At 39.1% G+C, this 23,730-nt stretch overlaps 1 protein-coding gene across 1 annotated transcript in view; it reads left to right on the top strand.

Moving 5' to 3' along the window:
* Positions 1-585: 585 nt before the first annotated feature.
* LOC103773417 (utrophin-like) overlaps positions 586-23,730 on the top strand; it is a gene marked incomplete at its 5' end in the record, with an annotated part of 260,165 nt that continues 237,020 nt past the window's right edge. The window contains 19 exon segments of the mRNA XM_008940784.1: positions 586-742; positions 3,499-3,612; positions 4,445-4,600; positions 5,580-5,750; positions 7,982-8,161; positions 8,825-8,959; positions 9,475-9,624; positions 11,022-11,183; positions 11,528-11,571; positions 11,573-11,645; positions 12,117-12,290; positions 12,927-13,082; positions 13,167-13,337; positions 14,044-14,223; positions 16,796-16,924; positions 17,064-17,234; positions 17,795-17,944; positions 19,185-19,322; positions 20,141-20,293. Coding sequence (XP_008939032.1) covers positions 586-742; positions 3,499-3,612; positions 4,445-4,600; positions 5,580-5,750; positions 7,982-8,161; positions 8,825-8,959; positions 9,475-9,624; positions 11,022-11,183; positions 11,528-11,571; positions 11,573-11,645; positions 12,117-12,290; positions 12,927-13,082; positions 13,167-13,337; positions 14,044-14,223; positions 16,796-16,924; positions 17,064-17,234; positions 17,795-17,944; positions 19,185-19,322; positions 20,141-20,293 — 2,764 coding nt within the window.

Below are 23,730 nucleotides of genomic sequence, written 5' to 3'. Positions count from 1 at the left end.
CTGGAGGGAAAAACTTGCTCCAGGTGGTAAAGTGTTATTCACCTATTATATGTTTCAGGACTTGAGCTGCTCCTACGAGTGTGGGATGTGTGTGCACAGGTAGCTCAGGTGTGGTAGTCCAGTTCTAGGCTACTGGACTTGTAAATGGAAGCCACAAACTGGCCTACTTGCCTCATCAGTTTTAGCAGTTTTTTTTTCTCCCTTAATTTCTTGTGGGTGTGGAGCTCTTCTTTTTCTGCACTTGAGTCATGTTCCGCTGAGTGGCGTGTACATGCAGCTAGTCTCCTAAGTCACAGCTTTAACTAGGTGAAGAATGGCTCCTGAAAACTAAAATTCTCCCTCATGTTTAATGGTATGTGCAATATTAGCATGGCAGGTTTTTATTTAGTAAACAATTATTCAGTTTTTTTAACCAAAGGTGAAGTGCCCTGTTCTCCACAGCTGTCCAAAGCGATGCTCCTTGTAGATGAAGTACTCACTGATGGAAGATGGGGATTCTTATGCCATTGAAGTTTTGAAGAGCTATGGAGAGCAGAGCATTTAAGCTGTTTATAGACCTGAGAACAGAATTTTGCCCTGAGCAAGATGTTGTAAACTTTCCTCAAAAAAAAAAAAAAAAAAAGTACAAAAGCTGAAAAAGAAATTAGAAGCAGAAGAAACAGTGGAAGTAATTATTAAACAATTGAAAATGGAGGAAATACATAGTAGAAATGTGTGTAGAAATATGGGGCTTACAACAGGGGTATTTTCTCATGGACTGAATTTTTATGTACACAGTTCTATGTTTACTAAATGTTTCATAAAGCTGTCAGTGGATCGACAGTCATATTTATGTTCTCTGATTTTCCTTTTGAAGGAGTGATACTAATCTGTATGGAGACTTTTGTAGTCTAGCAATGTATGAATAAAAATGAAAATGTGGAGTAAGTTAAAAAATATGTATGGTATTGGATAGATCCGGATGGAACTTGCACTGCAAGAAAGATTGATATGGGAGACTTTGTATATGGTTGTGGTGCAGACACTGGATGGGACAGTACTGCAGATGTGATACCAGAGACACAAGATTAGTTTGAAGGATGGCTAGGCAGCATCTTCGTGAATTAAGAGAGGAGGTGAAGTTGTCTGGCTATTAACAAAGGAAAAAAAAACTAAAAAATAAACCCAAGCAAAGAAAAAATCCCCCTCCCCAACAAAACCAATTTGAAAGTGGTGGAGGAAAAAAAGTGAATGGCAGCTCTTGGAGAACACGTGATCATGTGAAACTACACACAAGTGTTGGTTTATTTTCAACGTCTCTTCTCTTAGTTCAGCTTTAAAGATGTGTATTTTTTAAAACAGCACTCCTTGCATTTAGGTTTTTGAGAATACTTACATGCAGTTTCTTTTCATTTTATCAGTGAACAGACAGGTGAACAGTACTTAGAATATCTATTTTAGTCTGATAAGCAAGTCAGTGGCAGATCTGCTTTGAGGGTCCTGATGTTCAGGTGGCCCTTCTGTGATTTGTGATGAGACAGAGGCTCCCCCAAGCTGACATTTGCATTAGTGACATGTTCTGTGTTTTACTGAGACTGTAATACATGATGGGAAAAGTAATGAGGCTCATTTTATCAGTTTTGCATCTTGTATTATATAGAAGACAATTTCTGTATCTTGTACTCTGTTATCATAACTCTAATAATGTGTGGCTTGCTGTGTTTTTGTTTTACCTTCAGGTCTGTTAAGTCTACTGCATGGCTGTACATCATGTGGTGGTTTTTTTTTTTTCTTTTCTAAGAGTGAGCAAGTAAAAGTTCAGCACAGTTGATCTTTGTTTCTGCTAGGAATAAATTTTAGAAACTGATCCAGTGTTTTAGTTCCTGTCTGAAAATCATGAGCTCTTGTGTTGAAAACCTACACTGGGTATTTGACCATTGGTAATTACCTGCACAGGGCAGGAGCATTTGTTTCTTTAAACTACTGTAGACTTGGCTTGTGAATCCAGCAAGTTATTTAAATGTGTGCCTAACTTTTTGAGTAATCTCATTTAACTCACTTCAGCTACTTATGTAAGCAGCTTATTGTAAGCAAACTAAATTAGGTATATGCTAAAATGCCCTGTCAAATGGCAGCCTTTATAAATATTTATTTTTTTACATTAAGCCATGGTTCACTGTTAAGCCTCCTGGGGTTTGTTTTTTGGAAAACAATTTTTTTAGGTTAATCAGTTGCAGGAAATTTCCCCCAAAATGGAAAAAGAATGAAGAAAATGTCAAGACTTTGACCTCTAATGATAGCATTGGCCTAAAAATAAACATGATCTTAGTCTAATGAGTTTTCATTAGTGGAGACTTTTTTTGAGAAGCAGTGTATAACATATTGGTCTTGAAAGAACTGTTATTGCAAGGCTTTTAAGGAAACAAAATTTGTGGTTTCTTCTTTGGTGACATGTAAAGTAGAAGGTGAAGCTGATGAGTTTTGACTTGCTTCTCAATAAGTGGTAAGGATTGTGTCAGAATAAAAAGATGCCATCTATTAAAAAAACCCAACCAAACAGCAAAAAGGTGCTGATTAAAAAAACAGGTTATTGTGGCTTATCATTTTAGAATAACCTAACTCAGTCACATAACTCAGTTGAACCAGGACAAGGAAAAGCTTGCTGCCTATTCTAAGGTTGTGTTGGTTTTGTTTGCAAGGGTGACTGGGACCATGCTGCATGGGAAGGAGATGATAGCCCTCCTGTCTCTCTCATCACAGGCTATAAGGCAACTGCAAATGTTAGGTCAGATAACTCTGAAGTCTTGTATGTATTTATTTTTTTTCCCCTCTGCATTCCTCTAGTGAGTACAGTAGCTGCCATTAGCCTCAAGTGGAATTTTCAGTTTTCAGTGGTTAGTCTAATCCTCTGTGGTTATTTTCCTGTTTTGCCTGTGTTTCTCTGCAAGGTGAATGGCTTTCCCAGCATAGCTTTTATCTGTCAAGTATGTTTAGCATTACTCAGTACTCTTCTCCCCACATATATTTCTATAGGGCCCTCTCTTTTCCTTAGATGATCTTATGTTTGTGTAACAGAGAGCCTGGAGCAGTGCACTGTCAAGTAAACCATGCTGTGGCATGGACAGGAAAATGTTACTATTGTGAATTTAATGTTCCTCTCACAGAATGGTGGGGTTTGGAAGGGACCTCTTGGAGATAACCTAGTCCAATGCCCTTGCTAAAGCAGGTTTGCCTAGATGGAGTTGCACAAGGTTGTATCCAGGTGGGTTTTTGACTGTCTCTGGAGAAGGAGGCTCCTCGACCTCTCTAGGCAGCCTGAGATAAATATAAATTTGAGAACAGAGAAACCGGGGAAAAAAACCCCACCCAAAAATTAGACCAAAGGTGGTCCGATTCTAAACCAAAGCAGTGCTAGCAGCTTGTAGACTATTGTTTTGACAGTGTTGGAAGTTGACATGCAACAGCCTCCATTCTTCATCATGGCATTGTAACAATTCTTCATTACTATATTTGATTTAGACTGATTCAAAAATTGTTCAGAAGTGGATGGATGGTGTGAAAGACTTCTTGATGACAGAGAAGGCTGTTCAGGTAGATACTGAAGGACTTCAAAGACAACTTGACCAGTGCACAGTGAGTTTTGATCTTTTAAGAGTCTTTTGAAATAAATAGTGACTAGCATCTCTTCCATATTATGTTGCTGGTATTACTAAATATTGTCTGTGACATTCTATAAAGCCTGCCAGAAAAATTGTCTTATCTTTCTTCCTGGCACATTTTAATTGTTTCTTGTGTGTAGCCATAACACTTTGTACTTTTCAAAGATCCTCACTGTATTTACAGATACTAATATACAAGTTGACTTGATTTCCTCTGCAGATGTTTACGTATTTTTCCCAGTTTTGGATTAAAGAATTGAGTCTGTGAGTGTAAACTGCTTTCTGCATTAAACTCCCAAAGACAATATAAATAACAAGCACATAACTCTGAGAAAATCCTAGGGTTTAGGAATTGTGTATGCCTTACAAGTAAGATTCTTTCCTAGCTGGTGGCACATAAGGATCACAAATAAGTTTCATATTATACTGAGTAATTACAGTGTACTTGTAAATGTTTGTTGTTGGGTGAAAAATAGGAGTATGAGGTATGTCAGAAATATCAGGGTATTTAATGCACATAATCTTCAAACTTGCATTGTTCCAGTATTGACATTTGGCATGTGAGAATTTTGTGCTCTGTATAGCAAGCTGTATTTTTTTTTTTTTTTTTTTTTTATTTGCACTGTTCTGACATCTTGGCCCACTGAAGATTTGTTTTAAGCAGTCTGGTATTGAGCACGGCATCTATCTACATTTATATTAAAGTTTCTCTGGAGTAATTAAAAATCACAAAATTATTGTTATCCTATAAATGTATGTAATGCCATGGTAAAGAACAACATTCATTTTCTCTGATGTGTGCTCAGATGTTTGTCAATGAAATGGAGACGATTGAACCATCACTGAAAGAGATGAAAGAAGTAGAGTCTGCCTTACGAGCTCAGCCTATTGCAGGCATAAATACCTGGGCAAAGTCCAGGCTAGTGGACTGCCAGACTCAGTGGGAGAAACTGAGCAAACAGGTGAGTTCTCCATACATTGCTGGTGCTTGGTTGTTACTGCAGCTGTTTGTTCAGTTGTGTGGCATTGGCAGGGTGGGGAGGAGAGGAAGCGGTGAAACTGCGGCATGAATGTTTCACTCATTCCACTGTCAAAGAGGCTGAGATCCATCCTGGCCCAGTGTATCCTTCCCAAGTCCAAATATGTTGGGGAATACCTGTGTGGTGGTAGTTCTGTTTGAATACGTGCACTTCTTGGGACCTAACTGGAAGGAGCACAGTAGACTCTTGAATGGCTTGTACTTAAAAACTAAATCGTTCACTTTGCTTCATGCTGCTCTTTCTGGGGTGGGTAGGAGGGAATTCTGACCTTTTTGATTCCTATGTTCCTGAAATATGGAATATTATTCTCTCCCTGTGTAACTCCTGCCTTCTTCCAAGCAGCTTTAAAAAATAACTGGCTATAAATTAGGCTACCATCACAGGCTAATGTTATGGTCATTTCTTTTGGGTGGAAGCTTTCTGCTGTCTGTAGAAACATTCTTCTTTAGTTGCAATGCCTGGGAAAGATCTATGTTGGAGAGACTTGCTGTTGATACAGAATTCAGATTGCCTGGGCTGTGGAAAGAAGTGAGGCCTTAAGGATGTTTTAGTGCTCTGTATAAAGATTTATCTTAACTATATGATACTTATGAACAGAAGAGGTTTTTTCTGTCTGGCTTTTTCCAGGGATTTTTATCAGTGTACATGCAATGTGGGGAAAAAAAAAGTCATTTTCCTCCTTCCCTCACCTCTAGATTTAGTTGATTTGCTAAATATGGGTCACAAGTTTGTGTGTGTCTGTATATGTGTAAAAGGAGAAGTTTTTTGTTAATTAAAAAAGACCTGAAAGTGTTTTGGTAGTAAAATAGTTTAACGAAGACTTAGTTTTTTTTTCCCCCCCGTGTACAAGGACATCATCAAATAACAAACCTGCTGTTCTGTTCTCCACCTTGGATTCTAGATTGTTAGTCAGAAAAATCGCCTGTCTGAAAGTCAGGAGAAAGCTGTAAATCTGAAGAAGGATTTGGCAGAGATGCAAGAATGGATGACCCAAGCTGAAGAAGAATATTTGGAGAAAGATTTTGAATACAGATCCCCTGAAGAGCTAGAGAATGCAGTGGAGGAAATGAAGGTCAGGAATACCAGGTCATTATAGAGACCTGATTGAAGAGAAATAAAATTTAATGGCTTTGGGCATTGACCTTTTTTGGAATTATTATCTGTGTGGGAAGGAGCTCACTCAGGTCATAACAAGATTAGTGGTATTTTTCAGCTTTGCTTTCTGGAAATTTTGTTTTTGAAGCACAAACTGTAAAAGCAGATGTTCTGTTTGGCCACGAGGGGTAGGGATTTCATAATGAACAGCAGTGTGCCCAGCTGTTGAGCCAGGCTTGCTATGTATAGCATATTAAACACTATATGGAAGTATGAAAACTTATTGCAGGAGATGAAGCTTGAGAAAGAGAAGTGATATTATACCTTTCTAAATTAGCAGTTATGAAAAAATATTCTTCTGCTTCTAGCTGTTGGGCTTTAGTTCACCTCCTAGATACAGAAATTCCACATTCAGAAAAGCAGTTTGAAACAGTGCTGTTGTAAGGTTGTCATGTGTTGCTCAGCTGTTACAAACAATGATGCTAGTCCTCACTTTGCTAATTCTGGGACTAGTGGCAAAAAAAAAAACAAAACCAAAAACAAACAAATGGAGAGAAAGGAGCTATTTTTGTCTCATTTAAGTTATCAGTTGAATAGATAACTTTATTTGATGTATGTACAGACTAAACGATAATTCTCTTTGCTTTTAAATCTTGAGAGTTCAGGCATATCTTCACAAATGTTTTGACTCGTATGCACATTATTTAAATGAGCATTGCCACTACACTGTTACTCTATGGAGCATAAAATAAAGGGATTTTTCTCCCTTACTAGTGCTTTGACGAGTCCACTTGAAGTTTTGCATTGTTCTTTTTGAAGGGACTTTCTGAAGCTGTGTTTAACATGTGTTTTAATATATTCATGTCTTTTGAAGCCATTTGAGATTACCTAGTATGACAGTCTGCTGAACACAAGCCAAGAAAAGAAAAATCCTCTTTTCTTTGGCAAATCAGAGAAACTTTGAGCACATTTACCTTTGTTAAATCCAAGTTATATTCTGTACTTTTAAATTTGGCAGATATGCCGGCGAGCCAGTAAGCTGACTGTAAAACTTGCATATCCTCTTTCAATTGCAGTTAGAATATTATTCTGGGACTACTTTTAGGATTGGGAAAGAACACTCTCTGTATATTTGACTAGGAATATTTTTGCATAAGGTTTTGAAAACTTTTGAGCTTGCCTGATTCTTCTCTCATTTAAACAGAGTGTGAAATTCATGCTGACATTTGAAGGAGCAGGTTTAAGATGAGGCTAGGTGTTTTTTGATAATCCTGCCATAAAAAGTTCCCCAGATTTTCCATTCTTTGCCCTTCCAGTAACTCTTTTTGTTTTTTAATTGCCTTGCATTTAGGAGACACTGTGAACAATATATTCAACAATGATGCTGTCATGTACTAAATTCTGTCATAGTATAGTGCCTTTATATATCAGAAGTACTTCATAAAACTGTCCTTGAAACCTGAAAAGAAAGATATATGAGACAGTCTGTGTTTCCCAAGCCTTCTAGTTGTCTGAACAGAGATTGTCTGCATGATCTCTCTTCCAGCTATCCTGCTGCCTGAAATTTGGTTAAGGCAAAATTCAACAACTGAGAATATGGTTTCTCTAGTCATTGGGAATTGTACTGTGCTTATTCTGTGTATTTGTTGACAAGCTCCTCTGAGTGCAGTTGGGTTGAAGGAATTCTTTTGGTTGCCCTTTTTGCATGCTCCTCAACAGCTGTGCGAGAGGTCCTAACTTTGTAGGTGCACACGTCCTGGTTAATTGTCACCTGTCCTGGCTAACTTTGGGAGATAGTTACTGAGCTCTGAGACTCATAACTTCCGTAAATTCATGCTACCTTTTTCTCCCTGATATATGCTTGTTTTTAGCAAACCTTTTTTTTTTCCCCCCTTGGTTAATTTCTTTTCCTATCTTTATGCTAGTGTATAAATAGCACCAAACTTAATCTTTTTTTGCTTTGAGTAATAGATTTTTAATTAAAAAACCATAAATGGTATTTTATTAAACAGATAGGCATATTTACGATTTTTCAGTGCTTACTAACATAATCTGGACTCTGTGCAAGTTAGGGCCATATTTTGTTGTGCCCAGACCCCAGAGTACTTTGCGTCAGCGCTTCCAGGCTTGCTGGTTTTTGGTGTGAGTGGTGAATAGGTGACTGCGTGGCCGTTGAGGGCTGACTGTGCTATGTGTTTCTTTGGGCAGAGAGCGAAGGAGGACGTGTTGCAGAAGGAGGTGCGGGTGAAGATTCTCAAAGACAACATCAAGATGCTGGCTGCCAAAGTGCCATCTAGCGGTCAGGACCTGGCGACCGAGCTGAACGTCGTGCTGGAGAACTACCAGCTGCTGTGCAATCGAATCCGAGGGAAATGCCACACTTTGGAGGTCAGAATGGTAGTTCTCAGCTTAATAAAACAGAAGGTGGCACGAGAGGAATGGAGAAGGACACTGAAAATGTCCAGTCTTGCCATTGAATCCAGTAGCTTCAATATAAACATTTTGCTGTGGCTTCTTTCTAAGATTACTTTCCTGTGAGATGACATCCTCATACTCTACAAGATGCCATCTAACTTTGCTTTTATAATCTGTATTGTAATCAACACTTGTTGATTACAATAGAAATAAAGCAAATAAGTAACCATGTCTCACAGCTCTGTTATCCATTCATGTGTCTTCCAAAATGACAAAAAGAGACTTCTCCGAGATTAAAGGTTGAAATACAATGATAATTAGAACATGGTGCTTATGTTTGGGCTAGGTTGTGTATGTTCTGTCTTTCAAGAGGAGTGGATGCATTTTGTTACGTTTCTAAATCATTATAAGGATCTGGATGTCAGTGATGATTTTTGCATGACTTTAGAGACTTCTGTGTGTATTTTGCATATGTCTTTTTATTTTGCTGCTATAGTTGCAGCTTTTGTGTCTATAACTTACTGTGTCAGAAAGCCTTAGAAACATAATTCCTTTAAGCTTGTCATAGGGTATATGAGCTATGCCTGGCATTCTAGGTGAAGTTATGTTTTTTTTTTTTTTCTCTGTTGCTAACAGGAGGTGTGGTCCTGTTGGATTGAGCTGCTTCAATATCTTGATTTAGAAACAGCTTGGCTAAACAATCTGGAAGAAAGGGTGCAAATGACAGAAAGTCTGCCTGATAAGTTGGATGCGGTCAATGATGCTCTTGAGGTATTGTAGTCATTCTATTGGATTGGTAACTTTTTATTAGATAGCTCCTCTTAAAAAAAAAAACATAAATTCTACACTTTAATAGAATATTGAAATATGTGTTAAATATTCTGATTCTTCAGGTTAAATGAACACGTTACTCTGAATCTGGAACAGGTATTTGTAACATCCTCCACCAAAACCTGAATTTTGCTGTACACAATTGTGCTGTACTTGGTACCATGCTAAAATTGTATGCTCTCTCCTGTCCTGTGTAAATTGATTAATTTCTTCCAGCACTTTAGTGTGAAATGATGTGAATAGGCGAGAAGTGCTGTGAAGTTTAATTATCTAAAGCAAAATGACCACTGTATTTGCCTTGTGCCATCACAGATTAAGCCATAACTAATTCATGCTTTTAGAGCACTCTCAAGGCATTTGAAGTGTAAAATGTCTGTGCATGCAGCCAGATTTCTATCTCTGAAAAGGCAGTAATATTCCACATCTTGACCTTTAAAACTTTCTCTGCTAATTAGTCCCTGGAATCAGTCCTGCGTCATCCAGCCGATAATCGAACCCAGATTCGGGAACTTGGGCAGACATTGATTGATGGAGGGATTCTTGATGATATCATCAGTGAAAAATTGGAGGCTTTCAATGCCCGCTATGAGGAATTGAGTCACTTGGTAAGAATTTGGGGGCAGGGTTGAAATAGACTGGGTTTTTCTGCTCAGTGGTCTGAAACGATTCCTGTTAGACAGCTGAATTCATAGATGCAGGCCTGCAACACAGGAAAAGAGGAAAAACTTTCACAATGTTGTCAGCTGTTTTCAGTTTGGAATACTGCTCTAAGAGCAAGATGCTTGCTTGCTTTTTTCTTTTTTTTCTTTTTCTCTTCCCCCTGACTTGAATCAGAGTTTGTTCTGCAAACTGCACACCCTTGCACTGTGGGTCCAGGTATTTTTCCAGGTAATTTTGACAAAAAGGCAATTCTAATCTCAAGGGAGGCAATTCAGTAACTGAGGTTAATATTCCCTTCCTACTGCCATAAATATTGATGAGCTGCTCACTGACTGTAAAAACGAGGGGCGTAAGTGACATTTTCACTCTTTGAAAGAGGTAGGAAGAAGTCCCACTCAAATAAGGAACTGGAGGAAAACGTTCTTCTCATTCCCCATCTATTATGTTGTCCCCTTCTCATACTTTAGTCCAGTCTCCTCTAGATTTAATAAGTAGATGAAGACTAGCTGTATTTCAGGTTGCATAACTTCGTGACTTGTGTTCTGTATCCTGATGTTACAGACCCCTGCCAAAATGTAGCAGGGGAGGTTTTTTCTGTCACTGCCAAACTGTAGTCAGAGGGAATTTCAGTTCATCCTCATTACAGTAAGCAACACGAATGCACTGCCCTCAGCTGGGGGCTATATGCTGTCATTTAAGTTAGCATTTACTGTGGTTTTTCCTGTTGGAACAGTACTTTATTGCCACATAAAAACTATTTGGCTTGGCAGCTGCAGCGCTGACACACTGGGCTGCTGACAACTCCCGCGTCTGTGTGCGTGTGCGCGCGCACGCACCGCTCCGTGCGTGTGCCAGTACTGGAGAGTGTGTGTCCCCGTGCTTTGCTGTTGAAGGGACAGGAGTGGAGGGGAAGAGCTATGCACCTCTGGTTTCACACCGTGGCAGAAAGTTTGTTTTGAAAGAGAATGTGCAAGGTTACGCATGAAGTGGTATTGATCTGTAGTGTATTACAAAGTCCCTGATTCCCAAATGAATAGTTAGTTTTTGAAACAGCTATGTTTTTATAAGAATGCTTTCTTCCCGAGGTGATAGGAGAGGCCTGTTTTCACTGTCCTGTGTATCTAGCAGCAGAACACTCCTTCTGTGCCACTGTTTCTCAGTTACTGGAATGAATCACAGCAGGTTCGAAAATTGTTGTGTTCCAAGGCTTGCTTTTGCTCTTTTTAAACAGTCCTCCTGGTGCAGGATATTTTTGGGTCTCCCTCACCTTGTTTTGAGAAACTTCAATATAATTCATGTTGAATTACTGCTCCATCTTGTCCTGCCTTTCTGTCCCTCTCAGGCAGTGAGCCGGCAAATCGCCTTGGAGCAGCAGCTTCAGACCATGCGAGAAACCGACCACATGTTGCAGGTCTTGCAGGAAAACTTACTGGAGCTGGATAGACAACTGACATCTTACCTGACTGACAGGGTTGATGCCTTTCAGATGCCTCAGGAAGCCCAGGTATTCAAGTATAGCTGTTCACTATGGAATATTTTCAAATATCTCATAAGATATTTAGCTCAGCCTAAATTCACGAAAGCTTCATTTCAGTCCCATGCTGATGTACCAGGCAATATCTTTTGTAATCTGGGTTGTTTTCCTATTTTAAGCAGGCTGTATTGAGTAACAGTCTTAATGGCTTTCAATGTAGCAAGCTGTCACCAAAGCCAAAAAGTTATAATAAACCTGGTAGTGTTTAACTTCCACAGAGAGGATTTAATTCTGGTGGGTAGTAGGTGGTAAGCAAGTTTCCCTTCTCTGCAAGCAATTCTGTAACTTCTTTTCCTGTTTCTATGATGTGACAGAAAATTCAAGCTGAGATTGCAGCTCATGAATCCACCTTAGAGGAGCTCAAGATCTTTCCCTCCTGCTTCTTCTGAATGCAGGTCTCCTCGTGGTGGAACTCAGCTGGATGCTTTGCAGGTAAAAATGGGAGTTGCACTAACGATTTAGATACAAAGAGCTTCTGATTTTCATTATACACTGCTGCTGTCAGCCTGTAAATTGCTTGATACAGTCAGCTGAACCTCAGAAGTAAATAGTGCCTGCTTTTACGTGCTTTCATTAGGAAACAAGCAGCTCCAGATGAATTGAATAAAGAAGTTGAATCTTCATATCTATGATGGGGTAAATGCTGAAAGTCAGAATGTCTCTGTATCATAGAATGGATATTTTGAAAGTGTTTGACAGAATTACAGCTTTCTGGCACCTCATTTGGAGATTAGGAATAGATGATGGGATTTGGCTTGGCAAATAGTGTTGCCATATATACTGAGTTGTGGTGGCTTGAGAGGCAAGTTAGAATCTGCAGGGAGAGATGCTTTAAACGTTATTTTTTTGAAGCACAGTTATTTATTTTAAAACAATCTTTTAACATAATATTCATTAAAACAGCGAAAACTCCGTGAGGTATCTACAAAGTATCAGCTGTTCCAGAAACCAGCCAACTTTGAGCAGCGCATGCTGGATTGCAAGAGGGTGTTGGATGGAGTAAAAGCAGAGCTTCATGTCTTGGATGTGAAGGATACGGACCCAGAGGTAATCCAAGCTCATCTGGACAGCTGCATGGTAAGTTTGCAAGGTTCTTAACTCATGGTTGAGTGTATTCTGGTGTGATTACTCTTGCCTAAACTTTCTCCTGAAGGAATTTTTCTTAAAGTCCCAGTAGAACTGTTAGAACTCTTTGCAAAATTGCCAGCAGAACAACTGATAACTAAAAACCTGTAATTCTTCTGGGTGAGAATATGAACATAAAAGTAGTAGATTGATCACAGATGTGGTGGAACAGCTGAGTTTTTATGAACTCCATTCCCTGGCTCATCCCCATGTTATCTAGAAGCATCACTCCAGGGGCAAGTTGGATTGCATGTTAGTATTTGAACAAAACAATTACTGTATGTAAGATTAAGTACAGATCAAAAAGCTAGTTGTGCCACATATGGTGATATTATGCAATAAACACTGCTAAATTATTGGGATAATTATTTTTTTTTTTTTGCATGAAAATTCAAAATAGACAAAAACATGGAGCATCAGGAGTTTGAAAAATTCTTGGCAGACATTGCTCTTAAGCCTCAGATAGCAGATTTGACTAGAGTAGCTAAGGGTTTAAATGCAATCGAATGGTCAGGTCCCCCCCAGATGAAGCCAGGCCTGAAATTCTGCACTAAAAATGATCAGCAATGTACATATTTTTGCTTTTAGAAACTCTATAAGACCCTCAGTGAGGTGAAATTGGAGGTTGAAACTGTCATCAAGACAGGAAGGCAAATTGTACAGAAACAACAGACAGATAATCCCAAAGGGATGGATGAACAACTGACAGCATTGAAATATCTTTACAATGACTTGGGGGCACAGGTAAGAAATGTACATACAAACATTTGTCTGCATACAAATTCCCTTCTTTGTTGGTCTGATGTTTTCCTTTTTATTTTTTTGTAGGTGACAGAAGGAAAACAAGACCTTGAAAGAGCATCCCAGCTGGCACGCAAAATGAGGAAAGAGGCTACCTCTTTGTCAGAGTGGCTAGCTACCACTGAGGCTGAGCTCGTCCAGAAGTCCACTTCAGAGAGCTTGCTTTCTGATCTAGATACAGAAATTGCATGGGCCAAAGTAAGCACAATCTAAATATCTGTAGAATAATTTTGCAACGAAAATAGTTTATGAACTCTCATTCTGCACCACCAGGAGGGCAAGTCCTTTATGTTGCATTTGTGCTGTTTTAAGGTTTTCCAGAGGAAAAAAATATTAAAGCTAAAGACAAATGTTCTTATGTATTTGGGTAGAGGTGTACATGTAGCAACAGGGCTTCTGTAATATGTAGCAAGTGAATTGAACATGCAGTAGTGAGTGGTGATGGCTTTCAGAAAAACATTCAGCCTTGGCCTACCGCTTTTCTCGTTGCTGCCAACTGTAAAAGAACTTCAATAGGAGAAGATGCAGAGAAATCCCAAGTGCCTCTTGAAAATTGTATTCTCTGTGGTGCTTGACTGTGCAGAAAAAATCTTTTAAAAGTGGGCCTCTAATGTGTTGTGTTGCATTTTCTTTATCTACATAATGAAAAGGACCTTTGAAGACGTTATAAAACAACAAACCCAAAAGGTCTCACACTAAGTTATTCAGCACATTTACATGCATTGTGCTCTCGTGCTCTAGCTCTCAAAAAAAGGAGACTGATGTTTACAGAGCATGAGTTGAAACAATAGGTGATTCTGCTTGGTTTGATTTTTCTCAAGTGAAAATCACCTATGATACTACTTATATCCTGTGGACATAAAAAGCTGGCTCCCTTGCAGTGTTTTGCCTCCTCTTCTTTCAGAATGTGCTGAGAGAGCTGGAGAGGAGGAAAGCTGATCTGAAGAGCATCACGGAAAGCTGCACTGCCCTCCAGGCTCTGGTGGAAGGGAGCGAGAGCTCCCTGGAGGAGAAGCTGTGTGTCCTTAACGCTGGCTGGAGCAGAGTTCGGACCTGGACTGAGGACTGGTGTGACACCTTGTTGGTAAGTATACGTGTAAAAAGTATTCAGGGCAGTTCTCCCACCCCTTTGAGCAGCTGCAGTTTTAACTTTTCTCACTTTGCTATCGTATGAAGCTTCTCGTGGACTTAGACATGGGTTGTAGGTTGGGTATCTGCTTATTCTGTAGAGGGGCGAGTCGTAAGGTTCTATACGAGCAAGGTGGAATACTGTTCTGGAAGAGGTTTGGATGTGCTGATAGACATTGGTGCCATGCTCTGGGTAGCAGTGGCTACTGCTCAGTGGGTAGGAGGTGAAAATGAAGGACCCAGACGTGTCAGTGAGGAAGCTGTCTATGTAAATATCCCAGGCAGACAGTTAACTTGACCTTGTGGGAATAACCTGATTAGTTGTAGAGAAAAAAAGTAGGTTTATTTTTTTTTTATTTTGCCTTTCACTTTCTCCTGGCTTCAGTGCTAGGGCTGTTTTCTGGGTTCCTACTTTCCCTAGAGTTTGTGGTGCGATTCCTCTTTTCTATAGAAAATCCAGCATACGCTTAGTGAACAACTTTCACACATCTGTTGCTTTAATTTCTTTATCTTTCTTTTTAACACGTTCCCTCTCCTTATGTGCTATCATGTTACACTTTTGGTCTTTTGCCCTTATTTACAAATTTATCTCCTTTTACCTCTTCCCTGATTATGTTTTATCACTTTCTCTTTTGCTACATGGAGTGCTAGCCTTTTGTGTCCACTTATTTAGCTCTTACTACAATTCTTGTTACCCTAGAAGTAACTTCTTAAATTATTCTGAAATGGGGCATCTGTCATAGCACATAATGAGTGAGTTACAGGGCATATAAGCATTTGTAAAACTGGGTTTACTCACTAACTGGTAGTAGCTGATTCTGTCAGATTAAACTGAGGAGGGAAAAACCCACCAGGTTATGGAAGTGTTGTTTGTTTCATAACAGGTTAATTAGAGCCCAGAAGTTGGATCTTGTATTTTCAATGCAACTTTCTGTAAGGTCATGAATTTATTAATGTAAATGGAAAATAAAAGTAATTGGCTCAGAAGGATCAGTTTCCATGAGGCTTCTGTGGACTGCTCTTTATTCAGCTTGAAAGAAACCTCTGTGCCAGGTCCAGCATGAGCAGAGTATTTCTGTGTTGATTTCTTCAGGACCTATATGTTGGCTGTTTAATGGGCAATTGATAACTTTCTAGTTATCAGGAAATAATTTCCCTCAGCAAAGCATGTAGGACCTTCTGTCAGTCCATTGCTCTTTCAGACAGCCCACGAGTGCAAGTGTTTGACTCTGCCAATTCAGAGTTGAGGCCAGCAACATCTGTTTGGCTGAGTAAATAGAAGATTAAATCTATTATACAGCCCAAAGCTGCAGGTCTTGCTAAATGGACATGAGACAGTCTGCAGTTGATGCTAGTATCAGACTGATATTTTCAGATAGTTTAGAAATATGTGTTGTTTGGCTAGTTATGACACAAAGCTTCAGAAGCACCTGATATGGGCTGAAATTGTGGAAAATCTGGTGTACACCTAGATGGTGAGCCCTGTGTGTCCTGTCCAGCGCCTATGGCAGATCGTACCACGTCATAATCCATTGGTGTCCATGTTAGGAGTAGTCAGGTAGTTTACTCTTATTTGTAAATGCTGTAAGGATGGTTCACAACTAAAAACCTTCTAAATTATATTCATGTCTGTGGATGAGTGTTGTTCTTATGCTGACTTGGTTAGGTTAAATTGTTCTTTCTCTAGGTGAAGTGAGAAGTTTCTTGATGTTGATATAGTGAGTGATCACAGGCCTTCTGTCTCTTTCCTCCCCTCCCTTGGTTTTGTTAGTCTAAGACTTCAAAGCTTAGCTACCCTTTTTTTGGCTAAGAAGATGGATGCTTAAGCAGGATGGTACTTCTCTGAATCTGATAGCTTTGTTTTGTTACACAGAACAATGTGTTTTTTTCTGTCTGTGGCACCTAATGTTACAGTTTCTGACCACATCTGAAAGCAGACCTAATTAACATGTCTACAATGTGGTGACATTCTTAAGAAAAGAAGAAAAAATTTAATGTAATCAGTAAAATAACAAAACTTGACTATTGTAATTCATAGATTTTAGTCTACATCCCTTTGAATTAAAAAAAAAAAAAGACAAAAAATAACCTTCCCAAAAACCTGCAGCCACTGCACGTGTGTACTCTTCTATCTGCTAGTGACAAGTGCAATCATATTTTTGGTCAACTGAGATGTTGTGGTCTGGCTGTAATGTAATACATTGTATGTCTCCATTTAGTTGGACAAACTACCTTAGCTACTTCTGTTTCCCTTTCATGAATTGGGAACAATAATATCAAAGGATCTAGAATGAAAATTGGCTTCTTGTAAACACTTATTGAAGGTGAAGGGTACAATCTAATTAATTTTCAGCGTTCCTTTCCAAGATGTGTCCGTAACATTTTATTCCATTGATCTCCTTTGGTGTGAAGTTTTTTGTGTGAGTGTTTTTGGGTTTTGTGTTGAGATTTTTTTTTTATTTAAAGTTTTTCATATTGATAATTTGTTATTCTTCATCTTTTTTTTTTTTTTTTTTTTTTTTTCCCAGAATCATCAGAGCCAGCTGGAAATTTTTGATGAAAATGTTGCCCACATAAGTACTTGGTTGTACCAGGCTGAAGCCCTACTGGATGAGATTGAGAAAAAGCCAGCAAGCAAAAAGGAGGAAACTGTGAAGGTAGGAAATGCTGGTGCCAACTAATTGCTTCGGGATTCTAAATGAAGTCAAGTCAGGTTTGCTGCCTGTTTTGTTGGGGTTTTAAAAGTATTTTTTCCCTATCCTAGGATAACCATTTGTGTTTTCTGTCCCTTGTCAGCGCTTAACGTCTGAATTAGACGACGTCAGTCTCCGCGTGGACAACGTGCGTGACCAGGCAATCATCCTCATGAACGGGCGGGGGGTGTCGTGCCGTGAACTCGTTGAACCCAAACTGGCAGAACTGAACCGTAACTTTGAGAAGGTCTCTCAGCACATCAAAAGTGCTAAGGTGAGGATGAGTGAGCCCCAACACAGGCCGGGGGTGTGTGTGTGTGTGTGTGTCCCTGCCAAAATGATGGCAAATAACTTTAGGCGCTGGATCTTTCTGTTAGAACTGCACTTCACTGGTTTTGATTCTCTTTTAAGTGTAGATATTTATGCGAAAAATGGACAGACTGGTTTTAAACTAACTGCTATCTTTAGCTGAGTAATGAGTTGAGTTGAGAGGAAAAATTTACAGAATTATGTTATAAAGATTCAGAAAAACTCATACGTTGCTGTACATATTTATCTGAACTACAGGAGAACACCATAAGCTAATGTGACTAGAGGATTTTTGTTTGAGACCAAAACGCTTAGATGGAAGTCTGAATGTAGGTAATACCTATTAATGCTGTGTCCCAGCTGATTCTCAGTGCTAGAACAAACAACTCCTGCAGTTGTTTTTTATGCTGATATCTGATGGTCCCATAAACTGTTAAGCCTGGAGAATTGGTTTAAATCAGTAAACTGTGCCTGACAGCTCAGGTGAGATTTTCAGCTTCAACAAAGTTTTATTGTGCTTTGCAGATGCTTGTTGGACAAGAACGGCTTCCTGTTATGTCAGAGCCCCATGAAGTCAGAGTAGCTTTTCCAGATCTGGAAAAATTTGAGAGTGACGTACAGAATATGTTAAAAGTTCTGGAAAAGCATCTGGAGTTGAGCGGGGAAGATGAAAAGGTTTGTGAGCGATGGAAGAATTAAATTGCTAACTCCCTTTCTATTTTGTTCACGTTACATGCCTCCAGACTTTGAGGGGGAATTCTTCTGAGGAAAAACTTTTAAAGACAGGAATAGAAAATTAAGGGAATTACTAGGTTGTTGGAAACACTGCCTAATTTTCCTGTACTTTTCCCATAGCTGTTGCCTTTTGACTGGTGCATTGAGAGTAGCTAGTCGTACATCAGTCTCTTTTCATCATGGTTATATATAATCCAGGCAGCAAGCTGTGTTTTCATTTATCCTCTCTTGTACTCAGAGTAGCTGTTTATAAGGAATCCTTCTTGTCAAAGTGATAGTGTGCAAGCTATTTGTTCCATTTATATCTGAATTTATGTTGAAATGATTACTTAATGCCACCGAGACTCTTACTATGTATTTGGCAATTTTGGGCCTCTAATTTGTTGCACAGGGTAGCTATTTTTTTTTCAGTTTAAATTTAAACTGGTATGTTGTATTGAGTCACAGTCCATAGGTCAGGTCAGTGGATGCATACAAGAGGAGGTGCAAATAACAGTGTTGTAATATGTCTCATGGTGAGTCCAAGTAAGAACTTGGAACAAAGTTTATATCCTAGATTCTTATCTAGGCTCTGCTATTCACCTGTATAAAACTGTCATACTTCTGTTTGCATCTTGTCATCAATAGCCTTGTTGGCTACAGAATTGTGTAGAGACCTGTCAGGCCACCCTATTTGCCTTCTTTTTAAGGATGTGAAATACTATGAAATGAGCTGGAAAGCTAAATGTAAGTCTATGGAAAATGGCTTGTATACTACAGAAAACAATTTTTAGAAGGCCTCTATTAAAGGATCTGTTGTTATAGAATATATGCTTCCATTTGTGCTGTTTTTATATTTATTATATTTTCATTTTCTTGATATTTTGCTCTGAGCTTAGTGATTGTTGTTAAGTAATGTTTAGACTAGAAATGGAGCTGAAGTCACAGCACCCTCTTGCTGTGGCTGCTGACTGCTAGCTCATTGACTGAGCTTCCTGCAGGGCATCTCTTTACAAAGTTTATGGAATGAGCAAGTTGGATTTTAGAATTTGGTAGTTGTGGGTAGTTGAATTTTTTGACTGGCATTTCGATAATAAAACAGTTTTATGACTGTTACTGTTAGCATTTAAATAGGTAATAGCTATGGTTTCCAAAATTAATTTGAGCTTTCTGTAGATAATACAATGTTGTGTTGTTTTAGCTGGATCAAGAAAGAGCTCAGATTGAAGAAGTTTTGCAGAGAGGAGGGCAGTTGTTACAGCAGCCTATGGAGGACCATAAGAGAGAGAAGATCCGTATACAGCTCTTGCTTCTGCAGAAAAAGTACAACAGTGTGCAGGTATGATTATGATAGTTACTATAGGTAGAGCTCATTCATGCAGTCTTCCCTTTGATATTCCACTTAGAACCTGGTTATGATGTTTTTAGCATATAAGGTTATCTGGGGAAGAGTTAAATGTGTGTACGCACAGTCTGACTCTCTGAATCTTTGCAATTCCAAACTACAAATTTTGTCACTCCAGAGTTCTGGGAGAGTGGTTCTGATTTTTAAAGTATTTTTCACAGCTTCACAGAGTGCCACCATATGTGTATTTACACAGATAGGTGTAGATAGTTGGGCATTTGCTTCACTTACCTTTCCTGGCCCTCCACCTGCAGGCTGTCTGAAGACTGACTACACAGACACACGTACACAGACATATTCACTGAGCTATCAGCTGAAGAGGTTTGTGTAAATATGAGTCTGCTCTTGAATTCCTTTTGCTTCCTGTAGAGAGTATTATCTGCAATTGTGGACCCTGGTATGTTAGGGTGCTTTCATACACGTGCCATATTAAAAATGTTTTTTTCTGTAGAACAAAGGGGTTTTGTATTCTTATACTCCTTTTAGCTCACCTATTTGAATCATATTGCAGTTGATAATGTGAGGGGTACCTCAAAGGCAAGGTAAGACCCTCAGGCTGGCTTTGATGCCATGACTGTGCAGATAAATAGAATATAGCTATTGGAAAAAAAATGTGGCTACTATTGCATATTTTGGAATTTGCTTTTTGAAAAGAATCCCTGAAGTATTTTTGTTTTTCAAATAAGTAGGACCTGTTCTGTTCACTATTTCCCTCTTCTTATACTGTATTTTCCTAATACACTGGGTTGTAGGAGTGCAGGTCATTTCAAAGGAGACAGGTGTTGGAACTATCTCCAGTGTTTTCCCAGTATAAGAAGGAACATGACAGTCTAATGAAGTGGCTGGATGAGGCTGAGCACCGTCTGTCAGGGCAGCAAGGTATTGAAGAAGAACAAAAACTGCAGGTAAATTAGACATTTTTTTTTTTTTTCTTAGAGCAGAGTAAAAGCTTTAGAGATTCATATATTAGGGGTTTACGGCTGTTCTTTTGACACCGTCTTGGAAAGAAGTGTTTTCAAAATGATAGTCTTCATTTTTCATTAGGAAATTATCTGCATGTACTATTTTGAGACTTCTACATAGTCATCGTGGGTCCAAAATATCCCAGCCATCAGGCCCAAGTCTTAAAGCAGGATCTGGGCAGTGTGGTTGGACCAGGACAAGTTCAACATCTGGTTGGTGTGGGTATGACAAAAGCCTCTCTGGAGGCTTAAGCTCGGTGCCTCTGCACCCTGTGGTCGGGATGTTTGTACCAGCTCCGGCGCTGCCTGTCGCTGCCTCTGGTGTTTAGGGAGTGATAACCACCCTCCAGTGATTGGTGTCACTGTACACAATGAAGATTAATAAAAGTGACAAAAGTTGGACTGTATCTGATGAGAAGAGTTGCGTGTGATGATGTCTGTGTGCAGGTCTTGACAAACAGTTTCACTACTGATTTAACAGGGTGTCAAGATCTGATAAAATTTACTGCCCAGAAAGCTGTATGTCTTAATTGTTGAGGACATTGTTGATTGTTTGACATGGTGGGATTTTTTTTTTTTTTTTTTTTAAATTTTATTTCTCCTTCTCATCCTTCAAAACACTTTGGCTGCTTGGTAATTACTTCAGTATATTAGGCAATAACAGTGAGGAACCTTGCAAAGCTGTTAAGTAATTTCTTGGACAAGCTTGGGGGCTAGGCAATCTGTCAAGTACTTCTCAGTTTCTGCTTATGAAGCTTCATAATTAAAACCAATCAATCTCTCTTTGACTGCTCTATAACTTTTTAACCAGGAGCAATTAATTTGGAGGCAGGGGTAAAGTGCTCTGCTTCCCTGTGAGACACTCACCACAAAATGATAATGTGGACCTCTTCATTCACAGCTATAGTGCTCTGTGGCTTCAGCTCCCTATGATAGCTGTAGACCTATGGCAGATGGTCTGCTCTCCTTGGTCGTGCAGGCTACTCAGCTATGAAAGCAAACCTTTTACATCTGCTTCTCTTCAGAGACTGTTTCCAATTATAAGCCTCCCACACAGATCTGGGCAGCAAAGATGGCCCCAGGGTCTGTTTAACCGTCCCACATCTGACCACTCTGTTGGGTCTCCAGCAGTCACTCTCAGTGTACTGTGGTACATGAGCTCCTCGGGACCTGAGTGATGCCTGAAAATTTGAAGAAAACGGGGATCGGATCCATATGCATTTGAAGTAAACCAACATGATTTAAGTTTCCTGTTTGACCATCAGCTGCTTGGAGTGAATCAACTGCCAGATAAAAAAGGGGGAAAAGGTGCATCTGGATGCTTCTTTGCTAATGGAAGCAGTCTAGCTGTGCCACAGCCTGGTTTTCCTTGTCCCTGTTGGTCTTGCCACAGGTTGGCTGAACTTCTCTAAGAAAGATCCTTTGCCTTCTATAAAGCCCTTTTCTTCAGGGGTAGTCTGCAGCTAATCCCTGGTACTGCTGGATTACATCATCTTGGTATCTGGGTGCTAAGTGCAAAATATCATTTAAATATGGATCACCACAGCAATTACAATAGACTATTGATGGAGAAATGTTACCTTTGCTCACCACTAGTTAAGTTGTGTAAAAATATCCTTATACTTCTAGATGTAGTTTCTAGGCTGGCTGAGTTAGGTAGGCTGATGCTAAAGTTCTGCAACAGAAACTACCTGTCCTAAATTTTTACCATCTGTTCTGTGCCTGAACACCCTCCCTCAGTCAGTAGGGAAGTCTGGTGAAGGTGGGGAGAGGGAAAACCTGGATCTGGCCGTAGGGCCTGCAGACTACCAAGTAACAAATTGCAGTACTCTGTGCTCACCTCAGGACTGAGAAGCACCAGGTGAGTTCTTGAGCCACCAGGGTGCAGGTGGCTCAACCCCTGGCCTTGTGAGCAGAGGAAGAGAAACTAGTGTTTGGAATCAACATAGAGGGAAAGAAAGATTTCAGACACGGAGCTGGGGAGTAGACTCCAATTAAGAGTTTATGTATTATTTATATTTTTGTAAATGAGTGTGGAGGAGGGGACTTATTAATGTACTGGAAGGTCATAGATATCTATATATTGATTTGCTGGAAGTAGCTGGATAATAAACATTTTTCATCATGTATGCTTCTAGGGATTATGGAGTTAAGTGTCTCTGAAATATTGGTAACTTTTTGGATACTAGGTGCTTCTGAATACCCCCTTGTTTTGCTACAAATCTGTTAGCTAGGAAAGCCTGCATCAGAAGTTGGTATCTCCTTGAGTACCTTCTTTTCTAACCTTGCTTTAGTATTTAGTTCAATTGCTCTATTCTGACTTTGCTCAGAATGAGAGAAAGGAAAAATTAAACCTTAAATTGCAGAGGTAATCAGTTGACTAAAGTTCCTGAGAGATTTTTCCAGGTTGTCGAAAACTGTTCTGAAGTGAAAATGATAATTTTGCAGATGGTAAGTGAATTTGCTGTTGCAGGCACAGTGCAGTTTCTGCTATAAACTGAAACACAGACACCATCTTGAAGGCTTTTGAAGTTATTATTCCTGCAATAAAACATGTTTGTTTGCCTATTGTGCTTTTTAAAGGGAGTGTTCTGGGTTACTTAAACAGCTACATTAGCTCCACTGCCTGCAAATGTGTTGCTTACTGGCTGCATTAAATAACCCACAAGAATAAATAAAATGGATGTGAGATTTTAGCTTTGAAAAACCTTTTCCTAGAAAGTTGGCCTTAAAGTACTTTGAGTATGAGAGAAGGGGCAAGGAACAGTTAAAAAGTGAGCATTTCTAATCAAAAGGGTATTTATTTGCAAAAATGATAGGTAGTATGTGGTGATCTGAGATTAGCCTAGGTAAACACTTCCGGTTAAAAATGTTATGTAGTTAAACATGCAAGGTAAATTATTTAATTCTTTGTCAATGTCTTGGGCAGTATTTTCTAAAATCAGCTTGGAAGCAAGACAGAGTATATCTTGAGTTGAATCTTTGATAGGTTTTGTTTCAAAACAATTAAGTGTAGAAGGGGAAAGGGGAAGAAATTCTGAATTGCAAGTCAAACTAGGTAGTGATTATAGGAGGAAACAAATTTTTGTTTCACCGCTGAATTAAAATGATTTTTAGCAATTCCCATTGAGAATCCTTATTGATAGAGTGTACACCAGTAATTGAGTATTCCCTTTTTTCCTCAGTCCTACATTTTTTCAACTATTTAAAGAGAGATCAAATTAATAAAGATGCTCTGTCACCACTCAAAATAAAGTAGAAAAGGGCTATTAAATCATGCTATCATATTTCCTCCTAAATAACCTTCAATTAACTTTTTATTTGTGGGTGCTTAATAAGAGAGTTTAATTAAAAAAAACAAAACAAACAAAAAAAACTAA

The sequence above is a fragment of the Merops nubicus genome, unplaced genomic scaffold (assembly GCF_000691845.1).
Source record: "Merops nubicus isolate BGI_N331 unplaced genomic scaffold, ASM69184v1 scaffold875, whole genome shotgun sequence".
Classification (NCBI taxonomy): domain Eukaryota; kingdom Metazoa; phylum Chordata; class Aves; order Coraciiformes; family Meropidae; genus Merops; species Merops nubicus.
Note: the sequence above shows the minus strand (reverse complement) of the source record. Positions and strands in the feature narration are given on the sequence as shown.